The sequence below is a fragment of the Colobus angolensis genome, unplaced genomic scaffold (assembly GCF_000951035.1).
Source record: "Colobus angolensis palliatus isolate OR3802 unplaced genomic scaffold, Cang.pa_1.0 Scaffold106, whole genome shotgun sequence".
NCBI lineage: Eukaryota > Metazoa > Chordata > Mammalia > Primates > Cercopithecidae > Colobus > Colobus angolensis.
In genome coordinates, this window is record NW_012111586.1 from 3,898,575 (window position 1) to 3,909,832 (window position 11,258).

Sequence of the window (11,258 nt, forward strand, 5' to 3'; positions counted from 1 at the left end):
GCCCAGCCGAGTACCCTTATTTCAAAGGTGAATGAACTACACCATAACAAGGTTAAATAATTTGTTCAAAGACACACAGCTAATAAGTAGTGGAGCCAGGATTCCAACAGTTTGGTTTGACACCAAAGTCTGTACTCCAACAGGCTATTCTCTCTCTCAGTACTAAGTTAATGAGGTTATTTTGAGCATTAAATGAGTTAATGCTAGCCGGGTGCGGTGGCTCATGCCTGTAATCTCAACACTTTGGGAGGCCTCGGCAGGTGGATCACCTGAGGTCAGGAGTTTAGGACCAGCCTAGCCAACATGGCAAAACCCCATCTCTACTAAAAATACAAAAATTGGCCGAGTATGGTGGCGAGAGCCTGTAACCCCAGCTACTTAGGAGGCTGAGGCACAAGAATCGCTTGAACCCAGGAGGCGAATGATGCAGTGAGCCAAGATCGTGCCACTGTACTCCAGCCTGGGCGACACAGCAAGACTCTGTCTCAAAACAAACAAAAAAACCTAAATTATATTGGTTTGGTACTATCGTTATTTTGAGTTGTGAACTCTTAAGCCCCAAAGTAAATAACTAAGGAGAAAAAAAGGAAACAGAGAAGCTATGACCTTCCAGTTGTTTTTTTTTTTTTAATTTCACAAAAATGCCATTTAGAAGACCCTTCATTTTAAAGATGAGAAAACTGGTACTCAAGAATTTGCCCAGTGTCACACAGATAGGAAATGGTGAAAGTATCTATAAAATCTCTATGTGCATTACTCTTTCTATTACACCAGACAGCCAAAGCTAAAAGAACAGTTCAGGTATTAAAAGGATCTGTTTCGTTACTGTGTTACCAATAGCTTGAAAACATTAATGATTCTTTTCAAGGGAAACTGATATATTCATGAATTACTACTATTTAAAAATTAATGTATAAAATGAGGAAAATGAAGTGACATCTTGTGTTATACACAGAAATGCCCCTGATTCAGTGCCTCCACTTAGCTGCAACAACACGTTAATCAGAACTGCCTGGCATCTTCCTGAACAAGACTTTCAATAGGGGCCAGGATGCTTCGCTTCATCCAGAAGGTTTCTCAAGCATCTTCAAAGGTTGGTTTGTTCAGCAAATATTTGAGCACTATTTGTCAAATATTGCTTGGGCTAGGACAGTAGCAGTGAAAAAGACAAAAATTCTTACCCTTGTGTATTCAGGTGATAGAGGGAAGAGTTAAGTAAAATACAAGTAAAATCTTTATTATATCAGGCTGGGTGCAGTGGCTCACGCCTGTAGTCCCAGCAATTTGGCAGGCCAAAGTGGGTGGATCACTTGAACTCAAGGAGTTCAAGACCAGTCTGGGCACATGGCAAAACCCTATCTATACAAAAATTTAGCTGGGCATGGAGTCACACGCCTATAGTCCCAGCTACCTGGGAGGCTGAGGGAGGAGGATCACTTGAGCCCAGGAGGTTGAGGCTGCAGTGAGCTGAGATCATACCATTGCACTCCAGCCTGGGTGACACAGCAAGACGATGTTTGCAAAAAAAAAAAAAAAAAATTGGCCAGGTGCCATGGCTCATGGCTGAAATCCCAGCACTTTGGGAGGTTGAGGCAGGCGGGTCACTTGAGGTCAAGTGTTCAATACCTGCCTGGCCAACATGGTAAAACCCTTGTCTCTACTGAAAAATACAAAAATTAGCTCAGTGTGGTGGGCGCCTGTAGTCCCAGCTGCTTGGGAGGCTGAGGCGTAAGAATCACTTGAACCCAGGAAGCCAAGGTTGCAGTGAGCCGAGATCACGCCACTGCACTCTGGCCTGGGTGACAGAGGAAGACTTCATCTCAAAAAATAAAAATTAAAAAAAATAAGGCCAGGCACAGTCACTCATGCCTATAATCCCAACACTTTGGGAGGCCAAGGCGGGCGGATCACTTGAGGTCAGGAGTTTGAGACCAGCCTGGACAACATGGTAAAACCCTGTTTCTACTAAAAATACAAAAATTAGCTGGGCGTAGTGGTGGATGCGTGTAATCCCAGCTACTCAGGAGGCTGAGGCAGAGAATGGCTTGAACTTGGGAGGCAGAGGTTACAGTGAGCAGAGATTGCACCACTGCACTCCAGCCTGGGTGATAGAGCAAGACTCAGTCTCAAAAAAATAAAAGTTAATACATCAAATGGTAAGTGCAGGGGAGAACTATAAAGCAGGGAAGGGGAATAGGTAGTGTCAAGATGTAGGATTGCACTTGTAAATGGCAGGAGATCAGAAATAAGTAACTGAGGGAAGAGCAGTAAATGCGGAAATGGGAAATGGTTCCAAGATGGAACCATTCCTAGCATGTTTGAGTGATCACTGAGATTCTTCAATAACTTCAATTTTTGCTGGGCGCGGTGGCTCACGCCTGTAATCCCAGCACTTTGGGAGGCTGAGGTGGGCGGATCACAAGGTCAGAGATCAAGACCATCCTGGCTAACATGGTTAAACTCCGTCTCTACTAAAAATACAAAAAATTAGCTGCCAGGCGTGGTGGCAGGCACCTGTAATCCCAGCTACTCTGGACGCTGAGGCGGAGAATAGAGTGAACCTGGGAGGCGGAGCTTGCAGTGAGCTGAGATCAAGCCACTGCACTCCAGCCTGGGCAACAGAGAGACTCTTGTCTCAAAAAAAAAAAAAAACTTCAATTTTTTCTTTAATGCAACACTTTTTAGTTGAAGTCTGGTAACTAAAACACAGAAACAGCAGCAAAGGTTATTACTTTGCCCGTGTACAATGAAAGGCACTGGGGATTTTCAGGCAAGGAAAAAAATACGGTCCTGGCTCTCAAGTCTACTGAGACAAAGACAAGTAAACACACAATTTTAATTCACTGTGAGAAAAATTATGATGGAAGTGTGCACAGGATACTTACTATAGGAGCATTAAATCAGACTGTAGAAAGGCAAAGGAAAACTTTAACTTGAATGTTGAGGTAAGTTTCCTAGATAGAAAAGTAGTAAGAGCTAGAATTCTAGGCAGAGCCTACACAAAAGCATGGAACTGTGAAAAGTATGTGGTGTTTATAAAGCTAAGTTGGAAGGTAGATTTATTTTCTCCATATAAAAACAGCATTCCCACAGTAATTAGTGCCGCTTCTTTTGCTATTTCTAAATAGAAGAGGCAGTTTAGAAGGCCAAATTCTGAAGGTCTAGTCTTTACCTGATCCTTTTTCAGATATTTTTCTTATGGAATAAGATTAAGTGGTAGGTTGAAATATATCACTGGTTTGTGTTCAGTGGTTTCTTTTGTACATTTTATAGTCATTTAATACTTTTACCAGCAATAACATCACTTCAGAGTTAGTTCATCCTTGCTGTATAGTTTGATGTGGTAATGGAAAGCAGATCTTTTTTGTTTGCTCCTTTCAAACAATTCCAATTGTTTCATACTGGGATTGACTAAAATCTGATGATACATATAGATTTTTAATTTTGTCTTTTGGTTCTGTTTTCTTTGTAGATGCTGAAGTACTCTTTCCCAGTGGGACTAAGAGCCAGCAGAACAGATATACTTTCTCTCAAGGTGTCTCTCCAGCAGAACTTTTCCCCATTTCCAAGGCCTTGGCTTTCCTTATCATTTCCGGTGTATATGAGCAAGACACAGTGCTATCATACATCCCCCTGCAGCTTTAAAAAGGAGAAGCAAGCACTTCCAGCCAGGTCACCAAGCACCATCAGTTACATAACTGACAGCCCAAAGCCAGCATTATATATAACTCTGGCAGGACTAATCCCCTTCGTTGCTCCACCACTGGTCATGCTGATGACAAAAACTTATATTCCCATATTAGCTTTTACTCAGATGGCTTATGGAACCAGTTTCCTATCTTTCTTGGGTGGGATCAGATGGGGTTTTGCTCTACCAGAAGGTAGTCCAGCCAAACCAGACTACCTTAATTTAGCCAGCAGTATAGCTCCTCTTTTCTTTTCATGGTTTGCCTTCCTTATTTCTGAAAGACTTAGTGAAGCCATAGTCACAGTAATAATGGGTATGGGGATAGCATTACACCAAGAATTTTTTCTCTTACCACATTATCCCAACTGGTTCAAAGCCCTAAGGGTAGTAGTCACTTTATTGGCTACTTTTTCATTTATAACCACTTTTGTAGTTAAAAGTATTTTTCCAGAAAAAGGACATAAGAGACCTGGTCAAGTATAAAAAATATAAAAATACACTGTAGATAACATTAGTATGCCGGCTACACCTTCTTCTACTTCTGTTTGGCTCTTTTTTCCCACACCAATGGTAATTTATTCTTCACAGATTGTTCTTCATTTCTAGAAGTTGTTATTTCATAGTAATTACTTGAGCAAAAGCTTGAAAATCCCTGACAAGTACTTTTCATCTCATGGTATATTAGTTTTCACTCAGTCATTTTATGAATAATAGTTATCCACTTAAACATTTCAATATTTTAACTGTCTTGAAAATTAAAAGATTAAAAATCCCCTTTGTTAGAGTCCTGTGATCATTGAAAAGAATACACATATTCTCCCACTTCAAGCGGAAAACATCCTATCTGAGTGTCTGGAAAGAAAAGGTAGTTCCATTGAGGAGTTTTCACAGGAGTTACCACTGGGAAGTGCATGTCCAAGCTTATTTCACATGGTGTAACCCAATTATATAAGCCAAAAGGATCTATGGCTCTAAAGTCAGTAGGGAGCAGTGTCATGAGGGAAAGCCACATTCAAAGGTAAGTCGGGCATGTTTCCAGTTTTTATTAGGATATTTGGCATGGTATAGATACAACTTATCCCTTACCACCAAACATAATAGCTGGTCAAAATGATTATTTTCAAAGGAAACTAAAATAAAGCCACTAGTACATATAAGTTAGGAAAGAAAAGTCAAGCTGGAGCCATCTTGATATTCTAATGAGCAGGCCTATTTAGTTCTACATCTTTTTTTTTGAGACGGAGTTTCATTCTGTTGCCCAGGTTGGAGTGCAGTGGCACGATCTTGGCTCACCGCAACCTCCGCCTCCTGGGTTCAAGCAATTCTGCCTCAGCCTCTCTAGAGTAGCTGGGATTATAGGCAAGGGCCACCATGCCCAACTAATTTTTGTGTGTGTATTTTTAGTAGAGGTGGCGTGTCACCATGTTAGACGGGCTGGTCTAGTTCTACATCTTTTAAATCAGAGAGAAGCTTTTAACTTTGGTGTGTTTTTGTTTTTGTTTTGTTCTGTTTTGTTTAAACACAGGGTGTCACACTGTTGCTCAGGCCGGAGTATAGTGGTGTGGTCATGGCTTACTGCAGCCTCAACCTCCTGGGCTCAAGCAATTCTCTCACCTCAGCCTCCTGAGTAGCTGGGACTACAGTTGTGCACCACTACGCCAAGCTAATTTTTAAATTTTTTGTAGAGACAGGGTCTTCCTATGTTGCCCAGGCTTGTCTTGAACTGAGCTCAAATGATCTTCCTGCCTAGGCTCCCAAAGTGTTAGGATTACAGGCGTGAGCCATTGCACCCAGTGCAGAAGCTTCCTTAAAACAGCAAAAGCAACTCCTTAGATTTTCACTTGAAAACCTAATCTCTAATCACCCTACTTAAGGTGGAGAAAAAAAGAACAAAAAAGAAAACCTAGTTTTCTGAAATTCCTAGTCTCACCAAAAAGGAAAAACATTTAAAATGGCATAAGAATATAGATCAGGATATAGTATAACCTGGAATTCTTTTTTATTTTCCATTTTTTTTATTTTTTAGATGGGAGTTTCACTCTTGTTGCCCAGGCTGGAGTGCAATCACACTATCTTGGCTCACCACAACCTCCGCCTCCTGGGTTGAAGCGATTCTCCTGCCTCAGCCTCCCAAATACCTGGGATTACAGGCATGCACCACCATGCCCAGCTAATTTTGTATTTTTATAGAGACAGGGTTTCTCCATGTTGGTCAGGCTGGTCTCAAACTCCCAACTTCAGGTGATCTGCCCGCCTTGGCCTCCCAAAATGCTGGGATTACAGATGTAAGCCACCATGCCCGGCCTGTATATTTTTTAGAGATGATGTTTCCACTCAGTCTCAATCTGATTCTACTCAGATTGTTTTGATAATGAAACTCACTTCTTTGTTACTAAATTGCATGAATGCTATACAAACTTAAGACATTTCCATAATTTGAATTAAATGAATTATTTTCTAGAATAGAGGCAAATCATATTTTTAGGCTAATTGCCTAATTTTACTTAAAAAATGCTAGTTTCCAGGTGAATTACAGTGTATGCTTCTTTAAGAAAACTGATTTTTAAGTACATTTGATTAAGTACATTGGCAGGATACTTAGAAGCATATCGGATTGTTAAACATTTTGGAGGTAGATCACTTTAATCGTTTCTCAAAAAGCAGAATTAAATGTAAAACTAAATATGCAAGTCCTTAAAGTAAAAACAAAACCAACTAAAAAACTTGTGCAATCCTACTACAGTTTGGTAACCCAGAATGCCACTGATAAAGTAATACAAAGAAACAAAAAAACTAGATACTTTATTAGTACTTTCTTTTAAAAACAATCTGGTTGGCCTGGCGTGGTGGCTCACGCCTATAATCCCAGCACTTTGGGAGGCCAAGGCAGGCAGATCACCTGAGGTCGGGAGTTCGAGACCAGCCTGACCAACATGGAGAAAACCTGTCTCTACAAAAAATACAAAATTAGCCGGGCGTGGCGGTGCATGCCTGCAATCCCAGCTACGCAGGAGAGTGAGGCGGGAGAATCAGAGGCAAAGATTGCGGTGAGCCAAAATCGCGCTATTGCACTCCAGTCTGGGCAAAAAGAGCAAAACTCCATCTCAAAAAAACAAAACAAAACAAAACCAATCTTGTCATTACCTAGGAATAATAAGCATATTTACAGTTACCACAGTTACCTATTTTCAGGGATCTTCAGGACCTGTTAAACACTGACTGCTTTGACATTACATTTCTGCCAAGCCATGCAAAGCACCCCCCTCCACAGTGTCATTTTCAGTTGCTACTAGACAATAATGAGAAACTAGTTGTAGAAGTATTTTGTAAATCTGTTTTGGATCAGAATACAGATTCTCTGTAACTAGAAATAGTAAAGGCACATGAGTTAGAGCTCAGTCTATAAATTATCTGTATACTTTATTCTTTGACATCTTATAGATCGCTACACAGACATCTGTGACCCTTCAGACATTCAGGATGCCCCAGAGAAGGGAACATAGGGCTTCCTGCATGCATTACATAAACTTTTCCTAATAAATACATACGGTTAAGTTATAAGAAAGTATACTTGCGGACTAAACCAAGTATTTTATTTTTTCAAGACGAAGTCCTGCTCTGTGGCCCAGGCTAGAGCACAGTGGCATGATCTCAGCTCACTACAACCTCCACCTCCTGGGTTCAAGTGATTCTCCTGCCTCAGCCTCCTCAGCAGCTGGGATTACAGGCATGCACCACCACCTGCTGCCAATTTTTTGTATTTTTAGTAGAGACAGGGTTTCACCATGTTGGCCAGACTGGTCTTACCTCAAGTGATCTGCCCACCTCAGTCTCCCAAGGTGCTACGATTACAGGCATGAGCCACGGTACCTGGACTAAACCAAATAATTTGGATATGAATGCTACCTGATTTATTAATGCAATTAAAAGTTTTCTATCTAAATAAGTTGATGATGCTTATAATAATATATGGAAGGACCTTAGTAAAGACGGGAAATCGGCAGAGCGCAGTGGCTAAACCTATAGTCCCAGCACTTTGAGGGGCCAAGACGGGCGGATCACAAGGTTATGAGTTCAACAACAGTCTGGCCAACATGGTGAAATCCCATCTCTACTAAAGATACAAAAAATTAGCCGGGCATAGTGGCTCACGTCTGTAATCCCAGCTACTCGGGAGGCTGAGGCAGGAGAATCGTTTGAACCAGGGAGACAGAGATTGCAGTGAGCTGAGATTGCACCATTGCACTCCAGCCTGGGTGACAGGGCAAGACTCCATCTCAAAAAAAAAAAGAAGAAGAAGAAGAAACGGGAAATCAAATCCTTAAGTCAAGTAGTTAAATTTTACTGTATGCAGCTGGGCACGGTGGCTCACGCCCATAATCCCAGCACTTTGGGAGGCCAAGGTGGGTGGATCACCTGAGGTCAGGAGTTCGAGACCAGCCTGGCCAACATGGTGCAACCCAGTACAAAAAATTAGCTGGGCATGGTGGCGGGTGCCTGTAATCCCAGCTACTTGGGAGGCTGAGGCAGGAGAATCACTTGAACCCAAGAGGCAGAGGTTGCAGTGAGCCAAGATCACGCCTTTGCACTCCAGCCTGGGCAACAAGAGCAAAATTCCATCTCAAAAAATTTTTTTTTACTGTATGCAAGACCTTTAATATATATTGCTCCAACTGGCCAGTAGACATAACTTAAAAGTAACCCCATCATACACCCAGTGAATCTTTCTCTTAAAAATGAACAGAGAACAATTCTTTAGAATGCTTCTCAGGGAGAAAATGAGAAGTTTTGAGAAGCAGTTTTGTTTGGGTCAAGGGGTACTTTCAAATTACATTTATAAGTCAGTGTCTGTAAAAAGTTTCAGAAGGACCTACAATTTAGCCCTCCATGTCCAAGCAGTAGCTTTGTAGTATGCTCTTACTTAGGTTTGCCCAAGTACAAATAAATTTCACAAAGCTTGATAATCTAATAAAATTCCCTCTTCCTAAAGCCAAACAGATAATTTTGGTGACAACAATCTAGCAAAAAAGGAAAAATTTCCTTTTTTCTTTTTTTTGAGACAGGTTATCATGCTGTCACCCAGGCCAGTGTGCAGTGGCACAATCTCGGCTCACTGCAGCCTCGACCTCCTGGGCTCAAGTGATCCTGCAACCTCAGACTCCCAAGCAGATGGGACCACAGGCACAAGCCACCATGCCTGGTTAATTTTTATATATTTTTTGGTAGAGACAGAGTCTCGTCATGTTGCCCAAGGCTGGTCTCAAATTCCTGAGTTCAAGCAATCTTCCTGCCTCACCTCGGTCTCTCAAAGTGCTAGGATTACAGGTGTGAGCCACCATGCCCAGCCTGAAAAAGAAAGAAATTTCTAGGTACATACTGCCTGCTGGGCTCTATAGCCCATTACAACATCTGGTCACTAAGAACCTCCTATTAATTCTTTACTTGCATTCTCAGGATCAAGACAAAAAATATGAGCAAGCAAAAACTTATCATCAAGCAAAGAGGTATCTATCTATAAAAATAGATATTTCCCAAACACCCCTCCTAGTGTATCTGCTGCCAATAAAAAGTTTGGGGATAATGAAAATTCTTGGCATTAAATAAAAGTAGGAATCTGTTTCATTGGCTTTTCTCTGTAGCTCAAACTATGGTCATGGAAAATTATGCTCTGGATACAATTGTGAATATACAGAGATCTTTAAACTGTGTCATTGATACTATTCCTACATCACATAAAGGTTATGTTACAACTTATACTGCACTGGAGAAGTAGCTAAAGGGGCTATTTGCCAGGAAGCTTCTAGTAAATAATTTTTACAAATTTGTAAAACCGGACTTGTCTACACTTAAACTGGAGAATTCTACAGCATAAGTGGCATTTCTGTTATTAGTAAGCTTGGCAAATCTGTGTGAGCTCTTTATTAATTGGGATATATTTCATATCCATTCTCACTCAAATTTTTAGAAAAATCACTCTTTAGTTTAGTTTTTTTCTTTAAGAGACAGGATCTCGTTCCACTCATGCCCAGAGTGGAGTGCAGTGGCATGATCGTAGCTTACCATAACCTCAAATTCCTGGGCTCAAGTCATCCTTCTGCCTCAGCCTTCCAAAGTGCTGGGATTATAGGCATGAGACCACTGCACCCAGCCTCGTTAGTCATTTATCTACCAAATACATGGAAAACTCATAGAATCAGAGGGTCTTATCACCAAATGTATGTTTGCTTTCCAAAAGGTCAGGTCCTGCATTTTCAAAATGTTCCTTGTGCTCTGTTATGCTTTATATTTCATAGCACAGCAACGCCCCCTTCACAACGACTGGTGATCATGTTACCAATTTCTGTCCATGTATCTGAATGAGGGTTATAAACTTCAACTGAGTCCAAGGTACCTGGAGCCAAGAAATCATGGCTGGAAGATCGACCTCCAGAAACATACAGAAGACCATTGACTGCCACAACACACATGCCTGCTCTAGGCACTTTCATTGAGGCAACTTCAACCCACTTTTCCTGGTTAAGAGAGGAAAAAAAAATATGTTAGCAGTATTATGAAATGATAGTAAAGAAATCCACTGAGAAATTCGATATTCCAGTTCTTTTTACATGTCTAAATGTAAAACAATCTAGTCAGGTAAGCATATATATATATATATATATATATATTTTTTTTTTTTGGCTTCGTTTTTTTTCCTTGGAGATAGGGTCTCACTCTGTCAGCCAGGCTGGACTGCATGGCACCATCTCAGCTCACGGCAGCCTCAACCTCCCAGACTCAAGAGCTCCTCTTGCTTCAGCCTCCTGAGTAGGTAGGACTACAAGTGTATACCACCACACCTAGCTAATTTTTCTATTGTAGAGATGGAGTTTCACCAGGTTGTCCAGGCTGGTCTTAAACTCCTAAACTCAAGTGATTGTCCCACCTCAGCCTCCCAAAGTGCTGAGATTACAAGTGTAAGCTACAGGACCCGGCCTAGAACATTTTAAAATAAACTTGAAGTGGGCATGGATAAAAAGTAAATTTAGAGGAATATAATTTTTTAAAAGGTGTGATTATAAAATATGATCAGGAAATGACCTAGAAATCATACATAGGACAACATCCTAAGAAATGAAGTCTATGGAACACAAGTAGGTAATACACTCAACAATAAGCAAATCAAAACAAAAGAATCACAAAGCTCCATGGAGAAAGAAGCTTATAAACCAAAGGATTTTTTTAAAGCCTTTAGTATTTTAATGAGTCTTAAAAATGACACAGCATGGAATACTTGGCAAATTTATTTGACCATGGAATCCTTTTTACAGGAGTAACCAGTGGAGTTAGTAATCTGCAGAACATATTTTCAGAAAGGTGGGCTAACCAGGGTTTGGAAACTATAGCCTAGTTTGCTATAGCCTGAAAACAAACAATGATTTTCCCATATTAAAAGATATTTCAAAAAAAAAGAAGCAGCATATATCAAAAAAGGATATTGTGTATGACCCACAGGCCAAAAATATTTACTATCTGGCCTTTTACACAAAATGTTTGCTAACTCCTGTTATACATTGTTCCCTAAAGAAATTTC

At 40.7% G+C, this 11,258-nt stretch overlaps 2 protein-coding genes across 4 annotated transcripts in view; one reads left to right on the forward strand and one right to left on the reverse strand.

Annotated features, from left to right (window-relative positions):
* TMEM69 (transmembrane protein 69) overlaps positions 1 to 4,182 on the forward strand; it is a 6,335-nt gene extending 2,153 nt beyond the window's left edge. For all 3 annotated transcript variants that reach the window (XM_011946559.1, XM_011946576.1, XM_011946568.1), the window contains exons 2-3: positions 956 to 1,093; positions 3,473 to 4,182. In XM_011946559.1, the coding sequence (XP_011801949.1) occupies positions 1,052 to 1,093; positions 3,473 to 4,171 (741 nt within the window). In that variant the 5' untranslated portion in view covers positions 956 to 1,051 and the 3' untranslated portion in view covers positions 4,172 to 4,182. The remainder of the gene's footprint in view (positions 1 to 955; positions 1,094 to 3,472) is intronic.
* Positions 4,183 to 8,736: 4,554 nt separating this feature from the next.
* Positions 8,737 to 11,258, reverse strand: part of IPP (intracisternal A particle-promoted polypeptide) — a 52,988-nt gene continuing 50,466 nt past the window's right edge. Inside the window, exon 9 of the mRNA XM_011946588.1 lies at positions 8,737 to 10,200. Within this exon, the coding sequence (XP_011801978.1) occupies positions 9,976 to 10,200 (225 nt within the window). The 3' untranslated portion in view covers positions 8,737 to 9,975. The remainder of the gene's footprint in view (positions 10,201 to 11,258) is intronic.